General features: G+C 37.4%; 2 protein-coding genes across 6 annotated transcripts in view; one reads left to right on the top strand and one right to left on the bottom strand.

Moving 5' to 3' along the window:
* Positions 1 to 297: 297 nt before the first annotated feature.
* Positions 298 to 6,035, bottom strand: LOC107270307 (protein mothers against dpp). Of its 5 annotated transcripts, XM_025087690.1 has the most exons (4): positions 5,801 to 6,035; positions 5,613 to 5,708; positions 3,371 to 4,704; positions 298 to 3,276 (listed from the first exon to the last, which is right to left on the bottom strand). In XM_025087690.1, exons 3-4 carry the CDS (start codon positions 4,624 to 4,626, stop codon positions 3,117 to 3,119), a joined length of 1,416 nt encoding a protein of 471 aa, XP_024943458.1. In that variant the 5' UTR covers positions 4,627 to 4,704; positions 5,613 to 5,708; positions 5,801 to 6,035; the 3' UTR covers positions 298 to 3,116. The 5 variants fall into 5 exon arrangements, with proteins under 5 accessions (XP_024943458.1, XP_015600687.1, XP_015600689.1 ...); XM_015745201.2 differs by lacking the exon at positions 5,613 to 5,708 and having other exon boundaries at positions 5,801 to 6,025; XM_015745203.2 differs by lacking the exon at positions 5,801 to 6,035 and having other exon boundaries at positions 5,488 to 5,623.
* A 5,281-nt stretch (positions 6,036 to 11,316) lies between these two features.
* The window catches only part of LOC107270315 (calexcitin-2), a 34,490-nt gene continuing 26,667 nt past the window's right edge, over positions 11,317 to 19,139 (top strand). Inside the window, exon 1 of the mRNA XM_015745212.2 lies at positions 11,317 to 11,523. The gene's annotated coding sequence lies outside the window, so the exon portion shown is untranslated. The remainder of the gene's footprint in view (positions 11,524 to 19,139) is intronic.

Raw genomic sequence — 19,139 nt, 5'->3', positions numbered from 1 at the left:
TTATAACCTATAGTCTTCAGTTTTCAATACGTCGCTGACACGTATCGGAAAAATAAAATCAATTGATTATAAATGACTGACTCTCTCTCTCTCTCTCTCTCCCAAGAATATACTTAACCAATAAAAAATAAGGAAAAATCGTAATCGTAACCTTGCGATACGGGTCGCAACGACAGACGTCTATCCTTAGTGCGCAACTTGATCGTCCGCAAGGTCTAGCTCAATCGCTCTACGAGTATCGCGTAAACCTGAAACTGCAATAGACGGGTTTTTCACATAAATTATATACGGCATTGCTATTAATTACATTATAGATGTTATCGATTATTCCTTTGTTCAATCAAAATTGCTGTCACAGTCATTAAATTGATATACAGATCGAGAATCATGAATTAGTAGATAAAATGAAGCCTCGTAGAACCGGTTATCAGGACGATCGACGTCGATTTGAGAAGCTATACGATCGCCGTGTAAAAATGGTCATTGCTTAATTCTGGAAATGATCGCGTGGCAAGGACGAGATGCAATTTGTATAATTGGATTTAAAAATAGAAAAAGAAGAATCGCAGCTGGGTATAAAATTCGGCAAACTGAAATCGTCATCAGACGGCACGTAATTCGTTCCTCGGTTTATTATTGTATAATTGCCACGAATATAGATTTTTTTTCTTTTTCTCTAAAACACCCGGAACTTACATACACGCAAGCAGTCATACGTACATACACACGTGCGTACTTTATGTACACGTAACTCGATGCAATGTTTACAAGAGATTTTGAGTGAGAGAAAAGAGAAAGAAGAGAGTGGGGGAGAGAGGGGTAGACTGGGGAAATAAAAAAAAATATGCTTTGACGTAAAGAGCATTGTTATCCCAAGAGTACTGGTACCCCGTGTACGTCTCTCCTCTCCTCTCGCCCACATCCGACTTCGTCTCGTTTCTCTTTAATTATTATCTTTTTGTCGTTTGCTAAAGCATAAAAATCGGATTCGCCAGGACACGATGCGCTCGCGATCGATACACGGCAAGTAAGAAATAACGCTGCGCACGTTGTGGCGTACAGAATCAGAGTATCTTAAGTATGACAGAAACTATATCTAATTTTGTCTTCACGCTGAAGAGGATCGCATCAGCGTATCGTAATGGACGCAGTTGACATTTTGTACAATTATTTTTTGTTTTCCTTATTTTTATTTTTTTATTTTTTTTTTTCATATCGTTCACTGTCAACGTGAGATCGGCGTCCAAGAGTTTTATGCATTGACACTTTGCACGGATCACATAAAGAGAGAAAAGATAATTAAAAAAAAAGAAGAAACGAGTTTAACATATATATTCATTAGATCTAATGAAGGCTTCGATTTGTCTAAGCGTTTAAAATTCGCTTGGATCAACGTATTGTCTCAAATGGTCCAAAGCATTGCGCATTGCGAACTTATTTTAAAACTTTCATACTTTTCTTCTTCTTTTTTCTTTTATTTATAAAGGTTATCCGATTCAAATGCACCTGTCAGATTTGACAGCTGTCAGACGATTCCACGTGGACTACAAAGCGCTGACGGTGCTTTTGAACCGAATAGCCCTGTAAATTCCATGTATGTACATACGTATATATCTCTTTTTTATATCTCTGTTCGCTAGCTTTTTTTTAAGGCCGTGTTTGGCCGGGAAGCTGATGTCGCGCGAACGACAATAATTTGGATGCGACTCCGCTGGCAGTACGTGTGCGCATCCCTATTCGCATCACATAAGGCATCACAAATGCTAGGATTCAATCGTATGATTTCCATCAAGGAAATTAAAATTTTATAATTAATAATTTTTGTCAATTTTTTTTTTTGGAAAATCAAAATATGCTTCCCGGGCCGAACTTTCAAGACTTTTTAACGCCAACGTTATATCTTTGTTACGCTATACTTTCAAGGGTATTAACAAGGCAATCTTAATACAGCGACGAGTTTGCACGTACATCCACTGACAGGCCGCATAATAATTGTATATATACTGTGACGTACGCCAAATGGCAACCTGACAATTCGCCTCTTCTTCCAGGCTATGGGCCCCAGGTTAAGCACTCAAGGGTGACTTTGTTCGATTCCCCTTGTAACGATAAAATATGCTAGGTTAATGGGATAGATCCTGAGAAGAGTCTAGTCAGGATGAGTAGCATAGAAGTGAAAGAGAACAATAGAGTTGCAAGTATAAGCGTAAAAGGTACGGTATTGCGATTAACTAGTAGGACAATTCGCTTATCAGAATATTTGGGAAGACCGGGAAAATGCAGTACCCGCAGCTAACAGTCTTAATCTGGACGCCATAATATTGTCTTCGTGAGTCGCAGTGCGCGTCGCAGGAATTATTTAATTCGTACCGTCCTTTGGAAAGGATTAATGTCGCCATAATTTTCTTTCGCGGGTATGTCGCTGGTTATAAGAGAGTGGCACTAGTAATGAAAAATGTTGTCAAAAAGCACTTAACCCACAAGCGACCCTTGAGTGCATCAGTCGCCGATTGTGCATTGGTGCAACATGGAAAAAAAGCCCATCACAATACATATGCGTAAGTTGGCTCATTCAGTTAAGATGCACCAACCGAAGCTGGCTTTATCATAGGGAATTAAATTTTCGGGCTAATTTCGGTTGGTGCGTTTGAGCTGAATAACCGTACAGTAAAATATGACGAAAGACAATTAGATTTAAAAATATTTCTCAATATGCGCAATGTAATTTATTATCTATTGTAAGTTTCTTCTTAAATGAGAGGCCGAAAGGTGTACGGCTTGTTTCTGTACACAATAGAAAGATCATCGAACGTGATGATGATGAGTTTTTAATTAGTCGATGATTAAATGTCGTGTTTTCCCTATATCTAAATTTGCACTCGTATCGGCCTTTCCGAGTCTCTGTCCGCGACTAATGTCAGACGTATCCTTATGTAGATACTGTCTTTTATTAAATTATCGAGGATTGCCGTAAAATATCATCATTTGACCCTGGCGCTTGGCGGTAAAATAGAGATGTGGATTGTGCTGCCACCTGCCCTAATTTACGATCGACGCGAAGAGTTACTTTCAGTTTATTTAGGTCTATACTAACCAAAAGTTAGTACAGGTGTCACTTAGGATACCGAACTAATGGCATTGTGCGGTGAACCCATTTGCGTTAAAACTTTATCCAACCACTGTAAAGGACCATGAAGATGAGCCTCGATCCAACATGGAGTTGAAGTGACGTCTTGTCTATGGTATTCCGCACCCCAGCCCTTCACAAAGGACATTCTATGAAAAAAAAAAGTAAAGGAAGTTACTAAAGGTATCATAGATAGAAGAGAGGATGAAAGCATTACAGATATTCAAGGAATGCAGAGCTTACCTGATTGTGCACATTTTGGTGAGTTCGTAAACAGCCTCAAATCCGTGGTTCACACTCTGGGACAACAACTGGGCAAATTCCTGGTTGTTGAAGATCTTCAAAGAGCATCCGGGAGGAATTTTACACACTGTACTAGGATGAAATCCATGATGATGGTTACAATTTCTTGATTGAACGAAAATTGCAGAGTCCGAAAGACATTCCGCGTACACTTCTCCCCCCACGTAATAGAGATGGACGCCCTTCCCTATGTGCCGCCTCGTGTTCTCGATTGTTGAGTTCCTGTTCACGTTCGACAGTTGACCAAGACAAAACCGGTCAGAGTTATTGCTGGGATTTGTGAAGCCGTCCACGATGACGGAGTGCGATTGACAGTGAAAGACTTCGCCAACTCGACAGTTCAGTTCGTAATAAGCGATTGAGGCCCAATAAGGAGGTTCCTGGTAGCAAACTGGTGCGACCTCTGCTGATCCAGCCGTATCCATTGCTGCTGGATCCGGTGGTGGAGATTGACCATGCTGGGAACCATCTTCTGGTGGCGAGTATGCTGGCGGTGGTGTTTCTGGCAGTCCGTTTGTACCGTAAGGACTTTGAGGATTTGGTGACGTTGTGCTTCCAGGACTAGGAACAGAGCCTACCGAGCCTACGGAGGACATTGGCGAAGTGGGGTTGACGCCTGTGGTTGATCCAGCGTTAAAACCACTTGACGAATAGGAAACATTGTGTGGCATAGATGGCTCTGGAAGTTGCTGGAAGGGTAGCAGAGAATGGCCAGGAGCAAATTCAGAATGTCTTGGTACTAGCACTGGTGGTAGTACTGGACTCTCGACTCTCTTATAATGATACGGATTGATGCAAACTTCTTTTTGTTTCGCTGAAAATGGATATTGGCACAACTCAAGAGGTTTGAGTTCATGATGAGATTGTAAGTCTGGCCACCTCCAGACACGGCAATAAATGACATGTGGCAATCCTTTTCTATGTGAAACTTGAAGTCTGCCGTCTAAACTTCTTGGAATTGTGACACATTTGCTGGGTGTACCAGGACAGCTCAGTGCCCGTTCCAATTCCTCAATAGCACCCTTCCTCTTTTTTAATTTTTTTACTAAGGAGTCTACAGCTTTTTCAGCCCATTTTTCCTCTTCGTCACCTTGCTTCCAACCCAACAGCTTCTTCACTGCAGGGCTTGTAAATGAAAACAAGCTATTTAACGAAGACATAGGTCCAGAGCTGGCTGATCCTTCGTCATCATCCATCGTTGAATTAATATTTAAAGAATCCGTTGAAGTCAATGGATCGATGATGCTTTATAATGTGATACGTGCATCCAGTTACTGAAACAAGATAAACTTTGATAAATCTCACAAAAATTAGTTATTCCAGTGATAACGCTGACTACAAATTACATTCCATAACACAGTACAGCGATACGATATTTCTATGATTGCACAGAAAACAATTCTGACACACAGAAGAGTTAAAGACTAACTTGTTCAACAGCAATACGTTACTGATAAGCCATCGAAGGAAAGTCTTAGGTTATACCAGTAGGTATGTCATACAAATCCCACGTCATTCTAACTTTACGACATTTTATTGCTCCGTTTGTGTAGCGCAAATTCTTTTACACCAAGAAAGATAGTCTAACTAAGAACAGAGGCGCATAAACAGAGATGGAAGATCGAGATCAGTTTCAAGAGTGACTAAGTGTGATCAAGGGAGAGTAAGAGTAAGAAAAAAAGGAATAAAAGAGAGAGAAAGAAGACCTGAGCGAGATATGAAAAAGAAATAAAGAATAAAAAGTTAAAAGCAAAGGTGGCCACAGTGATTGACGATCAAAGGAGGCAAGTAATGGCTTTCTGCCGATCGGAGCATTGTTTTCACTCGATTCCCTCTCTCTTCAAAAGAAAGCAACAACAATCGCATTCAACTTGCACTCATTCACGCTCACACACACTCTCCAGCTCTCACGATCTTGTCTTCTCATTCCCTGACGCATCCTTATCGCCGAGATCGATCCAGCGTTCGCACAATGAGGGAAATAAAATATCTTCGATTTTCTGCACCGTACGCCAAATTTCACAGGTAAATCAGGTAATTAGCTAATCGAAGTTTACCGGGAAAGCATCTTGGCTTGTTGAGCCGACGCCCCAACTAGTAACTAGGGAGGGATGGATTTCGCATGAATGTAAAGCATACGATTCTCTCCCTTTGACGGAGCTAGGAAATGACTCGCGCGTACCAGCATTATCATCGCCACTACTCCTATCGCTGCATCATTGGAGTGAGAAGAAGCTAAGAATCATCATTATCATCAACCGCAGCAGCAGCACCACCACTAGCAGCAGCACCAAAAGCAGAAGCATCAGGAGCGGTAGTAGTGGAATTAAAATGCTTAAGAATTGTACACGTGTTTACGCGGATACTCACCACGAGGAAATATTGAGGAAGGTGTCCCACTGTGATGACCACACTATTTTTATACACCTCAAGCACTATTTATGACGAATGTTTACTCTGAACCGAACAGAATCTCGCATAACAGCGTTATGGCGTTATAGCATGATGGCGGCGTGTTTACGAGTAGCGCGCGCTGGCGCTACGTCTACCAGTTGCAGTGGTGGGAAACTCCTGCGTTGTCGCCGATGAAGACGCTCGTCGATCGAGCTGCCACCCTCGTCTTAAAAGCCTGGCTAATTGTCGATCCAAAATGCTGAAATGATCTATACCATTCAAAAGCTCAATTTGTTTTCTCTGCCTTTGTCATTATTTTCTCATGCAGATTCTCTTTTCTAATTAATTAGCTATCTACACACATCCTTATAGTTTTGTAACATCTAGCTATAATATTCAACTTACGAACCAGGAGGTTTTGCTGTTTTATCCAAAGCATAGATAATTTACCGTCTGAATGGAGCATTTTTGGTGAGGTGGAAGTGTTGCCATCTATCGATTCATGTTTGAACTCTCTTATGCTGCAAAAGAGCATGGACAATATGACAGTTAACGGTTACAGCAAGAGTTTATCTTCTGCTTTATTTTTAGTCTGTTAGGAACAGTAGCACCATTGAATGCTTTGAACGTACAATTATTAAAAATGATTTTATCCTCTGTTGTCAATATAATGTTATCTCATCTAATCCTAAAAATATCAAACGCGCATCCAGTGTTTTTACTGCAAGGATAATGTCAATTGTTATCGATTATTTTCAAAATATCTTAATTATAAATTAAATCAGAATTATTATTATAATAAGTACATTTAAATAATAATTGTAATAAACCTTTTTGAATTATTGTGATACTACTGCAATGATCGTACTCCTAATAAAACATTGTATTACCAAAAGGTGCCTTTCCGACTGAGCATAATTAATACAATCTCGCCGCCCTAAGCACACTCCAGGGATGGCGCTATCATACTATTTTCAATAATTTGTATATCCGTCTCATAACTTTTTCGGTTTACAGAATTTTATTATGCCGAATATAGATGCAATTTCATGCTGCACGTGTAGGTATGCAGCTTGATCAAAAGTAGCACATTTAAAAAAAAAATTAATGTTCTGATTGTTACCAAAATAAAAATCTTATCAATCTTCAGTAATAATCGGGGGTAGAAACGAAATGATCGGAAGTTTGTGTCATAAAACATTATAATTTTTTATATTCATTAAGAATATGTCAGATTAAATCCAAGGCAGTGATCATTGAGAAATCAAATTGGTACACTGAACCATTAGGATGTAACTCAATTACGAGAATCGTTTTCTGTCCACAGCAAAAGTTACCGAACCGGGAAATATCCAATTGAGGAAAGATCTTCATGAGTTAGTCTCAATCTTGAGGTAAACAAGTGACCGGAAAAGTCTTGGATCTTCATTTATCCTCGGAGATTTCGAAAATACCATAATAATATTATCGCTATATATATGCGGATAAATAGATTACGTACGTATAAGTATTTTTCCCAATACAACCAACCTCCCTTCTACTGGACAATAAAGCCGGATTTACAATTGCCGATTTAAGAAAATCTACTAAGCCTCATTACTTTTATGGTTTCCTGTAACTGGCTGAGTCCCTTAAGCCGACATTTATAAATCCGGATTAATTTTGCGGTCAAGACGCAGAAGTCATCGTTAATTTTCATAAAAATAGTTGATAATGATTAGTCAATTATTAAAATTTCTATGTAATTTCAGATTAACTGTTATATTCAAATTTCAATATAAGCCAATGAATGAATCTATATAAAAAAAACAAGATCAACGTATCTTCATATTTCACCATGTGAAAATTACAATAATAAATAAAGTAAAACTTATGTTCCAATGAATAAACTTTAGTCGAGTATATAGACCTCGAATTCATCCAACACTCACAAATTGTAGAGGGACGACTGAAGAGCGCGGGAAAATTCAATTTTGAAAAGTCACCCGCTATGGAGTACCTATCTAATAATGAAGATTACACTCCAGGAATATCCTGCAGAAGTTTCGTGGCAAAGTACGAGTGGTTATCCTTGAAGGAAAGGACGGTGCCAGGTTATTTAATGTGTCGTGTAATACAATGTCGAGAGAGAAAGGCGAAACGAGGAAGAGAAGAAAAAAAGTGAGAGGAAAAGAGGGCAAGGAAATGTGAAAAAAAGGCTACGAAATCCGTTATAACTGAAGCTAAGTGTAGCTCTACATGTAGGTATCAGTACACCACGGTGATATCGTAACTGAAAGTTGTGAGTCTTGCAATTTTGCCCATCGCGTTGTAACGTAGGTTATATTACGGAGGCCGGTTAAATCTTGAGAGAAACTGTCTTATATGACATCCACTCTATATGAAGCCACTTCGGTTGATATTATCAGGCGCAATACGTGACAAGTTCAAAGCATCTAGTATTCCGGCCAACTGGAATACTGTGTAACAACGTACAAAGTATAAAACAGGATCCGATGAGCCCAAAGAATAAAGAAAAGTTTAATAACTTTTTAAATTTACGGGAGGGTCCTATTTGACGAAGTGTTTTCCTCTGTGAATTTCATATCTTTGAGTTTCCCCCTCAATGAAGACGCTCGGCGCGCCATCTCTTTACCAGCTGCGTCACTTCGAACTGAATCATTTATTTTACGTGTCCGAATAAATTCATAGGCTTGAATTTCGCGCTGAGTGCTCTGTAGTGAAAAGCCATTTTTAACTTATTAACAGTTTTATTATACGATTTGGAACGAGAACGATGATGGGTTGTCGCTGCTTAAAATTTTATGGAGGTTATAAGTGCGCAAGCGTAGTTTGAGTTTTACACTTATTGCAGGTTAAATCCGGTATAAGCTCAATCATTTTCTTCGTTGAATAATAATATGTACCAGCTTGCACAGATCTGCTTCCTGACACTTTGTGTGCCGAACGCAACGATTAAATTAAACGTTGGATCGTTGTGTAATATGTTGTCAAGGAAAGATTACGCCTGTCCCATCTGTCTCGTAGGCATAATTATACGGTAGCTCCAGGATATCACGTAAGTTTGTAATACTCATCGTACCGTATCTTTTTTTTGGCATTTACAGTTCTAGTTACTTGGCTCATTTGAATTTTGCTATCGCGACTATCCGTGAACCAATTAACGCCCTGGAACTTATAAATTTCTTCGTTTCATCAAGGTCCGGTAGAAGCAAGAGTATATGTAACTTTTTCCTAGGTTTAACGAGGATCAATTTTTCTCCTTGGAAAATTACCAGGTTCTTGCGAATCGTCGTTTCTCTACTCTCGTTAGTTATTTCAAAGTGCAGTAGATTTTTGTTATTTTAACGGAGCAATTCTTAACCGCATAATTAAAGAACATAGAAATTATGTAAAATTTGAACTCTCGTCATATTACACCATCGTAAACGTGCACGACGAATAAAATACATTGAAAGAGGCATAGAAGAATGAAACCATTTGAAATATTAAACTCTCAATATAAAGTAAACGATATTTCCAAGCAGTAATCAGAGAGAAGACACGTATAATACAACCTAAATATTAACTCAGCTACCAAACGCAGATCCTAGTTTACTTGCAAGCTCAGTAAAATCCTTTCGATATTATAAAAATATATATATATATAGTGGGAAAGTATGCGACTTTTAAAGATGCTTCGATCGTTTACAAAAGCTCCAAGTCAAGTACGGAAGCTTCAACGTAATGAAGTACACACTCTCAGTAGATGGCAGGTAAGCCGTTTACATATAGGACACTTGGTAGTCATATATGTCGTCGTGAGTAGCGCTTTTTATCGAATACGAGTACCAGTAATTTTAAACGTTACGTAGTAATTTGCATATTTTATCAAAGAGTGAAAAATTTACGAAGGAGTCGAATTATAGTTTAGGAATCGAAGGTAACTGTGAAAAACGAAATCGAGATGGAAGCCAGGACACGATGTGAAATACGTTTAGCTGGCAGATACGAAGAATTGAAATGTAAGCGGTTCTCTTGTCAAGCAGCGATCCAAGCTACTCGATGATGGCAGGAGAGAAACAAGATGGCAGGAGGCTTCGAGTAATAGAATTTTGTGCAATTGCTGAGTTAGCATCGTCGACGTGGCAACCTCGTACGTAACTATTACCAAAAGGAACGTTGCATCTAAGATTACTTACTGAAGATTCCTTAACGGTTCTTACCGATACTTCAAAATATGGCGTACTAAATATAGTTTCACTATATCAATATAATTTTCTATACAATGTAGTAAATTCTATTCTATATTGCATTCCGTATACATTTGAGGATGCAGTTTTATTTTATAGTACTTCAATAGTATTTACCCCAAGTATACTCGGTTCGTACCGAGTATATTCGGAGTAACGCTCAAGGGGGTTAATCGAGTCAAGTGATCATTAACGTTAGTAAACTCTCGACGTTCTTGATTAAATATACAATTACTTCGATTGACTGTGAGTTTAAATGCTAAATCCCATTTTTTGAAAGCACTGCTATTTAGTATAAATCTGTTGATTTGTTGCAGATACGAAAATGTATACTCTTGTTTTTTCTAAAATTTTCTATTTTCTAATTTTCTAAAATTTTCGAACATTTTTTTCTAAAATTTAACAAAATTAATAAAACGATTCGTGCGAATGTCATAACGTTCTATACTCGTATAAACAATCGTAAATCTAATAATTCTAATAAACAAATAAGACATCGACATGGTTCACGTGGTTAAACAAAAAAAATTGTACGATTAATAGTAACTCGACAAAAACGAAAAAGCTTTGTTATACTCGAATACAAATTTTCAAGTAATATCTACGTGAAGCTACATTTGATTTTCGAATTACGTAATACATTCATCCACTACGAGAAAGCAGACACGATTGAGCCACATTTTTATGTCAGCGCGCTAAAACCGGAAGTAAACAGATACTTCAACGCAAAAGAATTTAATAAATTTCCCTGAGCCCCTCCACGTTGTAAAACGTCAATGAAATCCGTATTGAGGTTAAAACAATCTTGGAGCGATTGACGAGAAGAAACAGAGACGAAGAAAATAGAAAGAAAGGTAAAATTTAACGTTGAAGCACAAAAATGAAGGAAATAATAATTAAACGAAGAAAAATTTTCAATTTTTCCACTAATATTACCTTTTTTTAACATACAAGTCCAAAAAAACTTGACTTCATGAAAACTAAAGATAACATACATCCAACTCCCACATGCTTGCACGTTCCTATCTACCTTGTTAATTATCCCATCGAAAGCTCGAAATTCCCGAGCTTTCGATTGTCCTTCAGGACAATTCGGTTTGTCAGAATCTATAATCGGCTTATCACGTGTTGCATTACTGCCAAATCCATCCTGTCATTTCGTAGCAGAAACTCGAATGAAGCATGAGCTTGCACTGTCTGCGCTTTCTGCGCAAGCACAGGTAGAACTTGGTCGCTGGTATAAAGAGGAGGAGCGCGGCTTCTAACGCGCACTTCGTGTTACGTTCGTGTAACGCTCTCGTACCGTTACGTTACGCTTCGCTGTAAACTTGACAGTATCTTCGAATCCGTCGTTACGTCAAGACCTCCCCTTGACTACAGTTACTGCGGCACCCGTGACAACCGTGCGGAAGAACAACAACACGCGGAAGGACTTCCTCGACACTTGACGATCTGAGCGCGACTTGGGTGAGTGATAAAAAAATATTGTATTCTTTGGATTAACATTTTTCTTTTTTTTAATCGTAAATATAATTTTGGAATCGTAATTGCACGTAATAAAAAAGTGCGATTCGTATAATAAGCGCCAGACATTTTTAATACTATTTTGTACCGAGGGATTAAAATTTACCTAATATTCTGTCAATTGAAAATAATGGTTACCAACATTATACCTGCTTCACCGATTTCACGTGGACAAAGTTTTCGTTGTTTCTGTTGCTATTATTATTATTTCTGATTACGTAATATATGTGCGCGCTGTATGGATAACGTAGTAAATATCGACAATGGGGATGTCACGATCGATCGTTCACGTTACGATCGAACTTTTCGTATGCGATACTAATGTGGTTGAGTCAACTTGCAGGGTTATTGTTTTTTTTTTTTTTTTTAGTAAAGACGTAAAAAAAAAGAATGAGTAACTGCGTGCTTTCGGGACTGGCATTAATTATTAATTGTGACCTACTTATATCACCATGTCGAATACTGGTTCTCTTGAGTTATTTCGTAAATTGCAGAATCGGCAAACAACGATTTCGTCTATGATTAATAAAAAAATAGTAAACACGAAGGAAGAACGATCGATCGATTTATACCGTCTCCTTCAAAATGTTTCCACGGGTTAATTATAAATTTTACTTACAGATCGGGTATATAGCTACGTATGTTAAATTATTTGTTCGCGTCATTAACTTTTTTTTTATTTTGATTCCATGCCCCCATTATAGCGTGACCTTTTTTTGGGGGGAAAATTGTAAATATACAATTTATATCGAAGAAATTTGAAAAATGCAACGTTCCCCGAAGCAGGAATACTTTCTTGAGAATGAAAGCGAGCGACATTCATCGAAGAAAGCACTCGAGCCTGGGAAAGTCAAGCTGCTAAAGATCCTTGACTTTGTTAATGTTCCTTTCGTATTTATTCGAGACCTTTATGTAGCCCGGATAAAAAGTTATGAAACAGGATAATAGTGATCGTTATATATATATATATAGAAATAATATTATATAAAATATATATTATAGAAATAATTATGATTAATAAACAAAGTTTCATTGAAATTTCTTTAACTTTCGTAGAATATAGAAAAAATTTATTTTTGAGATCCTCAATTTTTTTTTTTTTTTTTTTTATATAATCACACGAATTATCTAGGTGTGATATTGAAATTTTTCGGCGCATTGATCCACTCCATATCACGATTATTAATCCTCCGTTAATATCTACACGGTAGCTTGTTTGCGCTCGAGGGACAAATTGTATCCCACGAAATTGCGTACAAGTTCGCATCAAGTGAAATCTTAAGTTAACAAAGTTTCCAAGTGCGACGATCCTGGTGCGTGTCTCTCGTCACTGGTACTTCCCTACGCACCGTGTTCGTCCCTTAGCATCCCATAAATTCATGAACTTGCAGCCAGCAAGCACTTGTTCTATTGATGCTAAGTATAACCTTAAAGTGCGAACGTTCTCAGCGATATATACGCAAGTTACGTTGCCATGGATACCACAATAATTTCCATGAGTAACTACGATACGTTACGCCTGACGCTAATATATATGTACATACAAAATAAATTATTAAAATCGTTCGGCAGGGTAGCAGAGGTGAGTACGCGTGGGTCCTTAATTAATGTAAAGTTCAATTTATGGAATTACGTCAGATTTACATCCACGCACCTTACATACAAACTTATCGTGAGCTATTGATCCTGCGTTAAATCATTCTTGTTGGTTTACCTCGATTCACAGATTTACAACACTCTCTTGTTCTAACCATGCAAGGCACGTTCGTGTTACAAATCGAATGTCGATATCCATGTCACAGTTCTCGCCTTTTTTTTTTTTAGTGAAAAGTATAAATCAATTTCCCTTTTTTTTTTTTTTTTTTATATCCTTACGTATCCCAAATACATTGTTGGTCCGTGATTTTTTCCACTCACGTCTTGAACCTTTGTCAAATATTCACAATGGCGGTTGCACGAAACTCCTTGTTTTTAAGGATTTAAAAAAAAGGAGTAATTAATCGTGAATCGTGTTCGAGTTTGTCTCATGTATTTTTTTAATGTAAATTTTTCAGGCAGATAAATAATGTATTACCAGCTATTTCTTTCTGTCTCGGTTCATAAAAAACGAACTCCGTATGGGCATTGGTGATCATTTAGCATTTGAGGTCTGATAATTAATTTTTTTTTCATCCCTTTCACAAACATTTTAATTCTTCAATAATTCGTGCGTAACTTATTCGACTTTTATTACCGAGCGTCTTGTACGCGTATTCGATCGACAAGTCGTTGAAGGAATTTCAAATTAATCGTTTGACAAGCTCGAGACATTTAATGAGATTACATAGAATTACCGCAATTAACCATCCATCCTGGGAATCGACTCGTAAAACATGAATATTACAGGAATTAGCTTAATAACAACGACCCGAAAGAAAAAGAACTTCCGAATGCCATAGAATTCTTAGTTCCTTATAGCCAATATTCCTTCCGAAGTCAATGACGACGGTCACGTAATGAAAATTAAAATATCAAAGTTCCTTCCTTCCTGCCAAGCCGTACTAATTGGATCGTAAAACTTAATAGGGGAATTGAAAGAAATTTTGGATACGTATCGAGCCAATGTTAGCAGTATATTCTATATCTATATTATACGAATTGTTTATTTTTGAAAATCGTAAATTATATAATTTATAAAATTTTTTTTTTATCAAAATACATATATATATCTATATACAATGTTGAATGTTTTTTTTTTTCTATTAGTCATATACTGGCTACGTCTGTTTCCTTGATTAACTCGTGAAACTCATCAGGTGTGTTTACCACATATGCACCATACATGCGATATGCATGACATCCTCCAACTTGCATTTATACATCTGTAGCCGGACAGCTTGTTTAGTTAGTAATGCATCTGTGAATGCAAGTGCACAGAGTTACGGGTTGCATAGGAATGTGGCTGCCTGATGAAGGGAAGGTTTAAGGTTGATTATTTTTTATCGGTAATCGTAACTCGTGTCTCTTGCAAGACGCCTTAAAATTCTTTGAAAGTTTCTAGCCGTGGAGTGCGCCTCATTAAAATCTATACACGACCAACTCTGCTTACCTTGGTACCTACGTGCTGGGAACAGTGGCTATTTCTGGATTCTCTGGAAAAAAAAGTGTTATCCTACACTTCAGCAGCGTCGAGGGTTGCAGTTCTTGCAGGTCGTGTCGTTGAAAGATAATTGAAATTTTTTTTTTTTAATTTCTTCCACGATACCTTAGTAAATTACCAATCCGTTCTAAGTCAGAACTTCTAACGTGTGTTCAGTCGTCCAGGCAATAATTGTTTATTAAACGTAGAAAGCACGTTGATTATTTTCGGACGATATTGTTGCTGCAAAAATTTCTGGACTATTTATAAATATTTACGATAATGTGTTTTATTGGATATTTTCGAAAAATTCTTTTTACCCAAGTGGCTGCTTTTCCTATGTTCTGGCTGTCTGCGTTATATTCGTGAGACTGTACGGGATGCTTTCGGGATTTGGCTGATAGTGAGTGGCAGGTGGGAACTTTGACTAACGAACAGGCAATACGATTAGGTGAGTAACGTGCAGAACTGTCGTTGCGGTAATTCCGCGTGTTTTCGAAATTTCAAGCTAGGTAAACGTTACGATCGTGAATTTAGTTAGGCCTTGAGTATATATAGGTGTAACGGAAGTGATATACGTTTGTATAGGAAATCGAATGATATTTTTATTTTCAATGCGAAACGTAGCGTGCGTATACGTATATGCGTATATGAGCACATGAGTAGGAAATGATATTGACAGTATTCATATAGAAATATTTTTATTGCAAAATATTTTGTTTTATTAACTTTTATTTTTTTTTTAATTTTTTTTTTTTTTTGAGCTTGCTCGATCATACAGAGTTTTACTCGGTTTTTTTGGTAGTTTCATCGATGCGATATGAAATTGGTCGAAGGTAAAGGATCCGGTGCTTTTATTTATATTTCTGATGCTCCCATTTTGATGGGTCGTGTTGGTAAAAATATATTCGTAAATTTACCTCAAAATCATGAAACTCCATCGAATTTCGCACAAATGTCAATCGTTTGGAATTTACAAAATTTTTATTATTCCAGCAGCTGACGTCAGTCCTTCCAGTATAATGTTATGTTTGGAATTCGCTTTTACAAAGGGTGTGTCGGCTAGCCATAGACGAGCATTTCGATTTATTTCTGAATGGGACGGTGATCGCGCAATACGTAGTAGAATAATTTTAGAAGTCTACGTTGACGCTGAGATTTCATATAAATTTGTAAATCGATTCGCTGCATAAATATGTATACGTATTGGAATTGGAATACTTGAAAAAGTACTTGCGAGAATTTCAGTTCTCAAAGCCCTCGAGAACTTCTAGTCTGGATGGGTCTGACAAGATATTTTTTTTAAATGCACACCTAAACAAAGCTCATACCTATGAAAAAAAAAAGTTTACGTTGCATTTGCATAATATTAAATTACCCGCCCAATTCCCAGGGCGTAGAACGTTATGAGAAAAAACTGTTTCTACATTTCATTTCTCCGAGTTACAAAGTTCCCGCTACTCTTCGTCCACACGGTTTCTGCAGATCCTCAAGAAATATTTAGGAAAATTTTATTTTTAATTAAATCTATCGGAACCACGTATTTTCTAGTTTCGGACTTGTTGATTCATCGTGTATTAAGAGACACTTGATAAAATATATTTTCAAGAGACAAAATAAAAATAAAAAATCGATGTATGGAAATGCCAAAAATCAAAGAAAAAAACAAAAAAAAAAACAAAAAAAAAATACGAATTTTCAAACTTGAGATCTTTTATAAACTTAATATTAAAGTACACGCGTCGAGACACCGAAATTTTTCAGCAATACCCAAGAAACATTAATAATTCCCTAATTGATGCAAAAGCCCGTTTACTCCGAAGGGTATAGATTCTCTTGAGAAAAATGTCCAGCGTGTCCTGTAAAACGTTAATATCACTCGATCAAAGTAACCGAACAGAAAGCAGATAGCTCGAACCCCTAATAAGGCTTGACTCTCAAAAATAATTCTTCGTAATATCTTGACGCACCTAGTCTATGCCAAAGGCGCGTAGAAGCTTTGAATAATTTCCAAGAAGATACAATCGATTATCATTAACCGATAATACCTATTGGAATCCAAAGCAAGATAACCCAGCTTACCTAACAATTATATACAATCAGAAGTATGGCAGCGTGCGATATTAACACAACGAATCAGAACGAATAAGTTAGCAATGAAATCGAGAGAAACGTGATGCGAATTCGTCTTAGCGATTTGGGAATTAGATACAGATATACTTTAAGTGTATAACTGAAATACCTGCATTGCTCCTAGGGAATTTCACGTGTCGAATATCGTCGACGTCGTGACCATCCTTCGTTAGCGTGGACAGTAATGTTTTTTTCTTTTTCTACAATTGGTACCTGGTACATTTAATACATACATACCGAAATATCCCTCATGGGACTCTGACCCTCGTACTCCGCACGTGACTCCTGACAATGTACTGCAAGTGCGATAAGCTTTTGGACGTCGCGACGCACTATCGATTGTAGTTGATCGATGAAACTTGCCCCGACGGCTGCGTAAGGCGATTCCCATGAAATTACCGCGAACCAAGTGAACGAAGTTTGACGAGACGTTTGATTGGTCATGGACGACAAGCCTTTCCGTAGGGTTGGAGGACATTCAATTCCCGACTTTTACCGTACCTCGTAAACTAATCAATTATCCTCTATGGTATTCGATTAGGGTCAAACCGTTTGCTTTGAGAATCCGCCAGCTCCTACCCTTCGGCTTTTACTCTTGAGTAATACGCTACTTCCCTACGTCTCGGGATACGAGGCAGCTGCTATTGGAAATAAAAAGGCACTCTATTGTTTCCCGCAGTCCTTCTCGGAATTGTTGAGAACACCTGCGATGTATATACATATATACATTTTGATTAATTCTCGAGACACATAACCCTTGTATCGTCGATGAAATTATATTTACGTAACGCGGTTATTTTTATTTTTTACAAGTACGAAGCAAGGACCTTTCTTGGCAATCGAAAAAGATTACACGCGGGAAATTTGAATAACGCGTTAGGAGAGTAAGGGGTAATTGAATATCGATATATATCCATAGGAGCCTTCATATCGTTTGTGTATATTTTTACTTGCAGAATATACGTGTATATATTATTATATGTCTTACTGTATCAATGTATTTTTTACGTAAGGATATTTTGACAGCGAGCAGTACAGTAAAGTTGGCCAACTTTAAATTTTATAATCTGTATGATCTGCTCCACTGTCTGCTCTTAAACTTGAATAGGCACGCACGTGCGTAAGATCTTTTAATCATAAGGGCGCGTTTGTAGGTGCTCCTACTTTAAGCAGCTTCTGAATAGGTAGGCCCCTAACCGAGATCCAAGCGGGACCCGAGAGCACTCTCTTGTTAAAATATATTAATATCCAGTCTTTCACGCTAGATTCTATAAAGCTCCGGGATGGTTTTTGTCTTTGAAGCCTCGGCTAATTTAACCTAACGTTCGCTACGATATTCGTTCGATCATTATTAAGGGTCTGGACCTTCGAAGTGTCGTGGCTTCTTTGTAGAACGAAGAACGTGTCGTGTCGAGCTCATGTGCTCGGAGGGTGGTCATAGTGCGCGACAGTTTCAATTACTAGGATCGCCCTGGAACTGGAAAACAGACGCATCTGGGTTTCTTGGCTGGAAATGGAAAGCTTCTTCTTGACTGACGATATCGGGCAATTATACGAGGAATGGCCTGGAATGACGTAATGGTCTTGGGAAAGAAAAAAAATTAAATTTCAATGTCCATGATATTACAGGTTTAGTGCTTTCTGTATACGAAGTAAAATCAATAAATTTCGTATCGATCATCTATCTTCATTTTACTTCTTACATATAAATAAATTTATGTAGTCGATCATTTTTTTTTTGGACTATAGTTTTGGGTACTTACCGTAAATACTTGGGACATTCATTATTTTTCATCGACGTTTTATGAGCGAGTCATGATTTTTTTTGTTTCTTTGGAAAAAATATGAACTGATATTAATCACGTAAAAAGTGGTCTGACGTACTGTAGGATTTTCAAAATATGAATATTCGTGAATAGACCTATTGAGTGTAAGGAAATAATTTTTTTCGTCAAAATAAATATTTCATATATTCTTTTTAGCGCTTTTCGAGCGAATGGCCTTTGAACGAAGTTACTCGGTAGAGTATTCAATTCTCGGTTAGCTTTTAGCGTTGTTAACGAAACGAAAGTCGATATCCGCCACGAGAACCACTCATTTTTTTTCGAATGTTTTATAAAACTTGTATTTTGAATTTGGAATATTTCAAGAAATTTTATAATTATGTATATTGTTCGAGTAAATGTGAAAAAAAAATTGTGACTATCGGTTATCAATAAATTAAGTGGTGAATGCCGTAAAAACCAATAACGACCCTTTAATTTGCGCTTGATCGTCGGGATTCTTTTTTTTTTTTTTTTTTTTTTTT

Source organism: Cephus cinctus, unplaced genomic scaffold (genome assembly GCF_000341935.2).
Source record: "Cephus cinctus unplaced genomic scaffold, Ccin1 Ccin1_scaffold0717, whole genome shotgun sequence".
NCBI classification, from domain to species: domain Eukaryota; kingdom Metazoa; phylum Arthropoda; class Insecta; order Hymenoptera; family Cephidae; genus Cephus; species Cephus cinctus.
The sequence above is the reverse complement of the archived record's forward strand: the minus strand, read 5'-3'. Positions and strand labels throughout refer to the sequence as shown.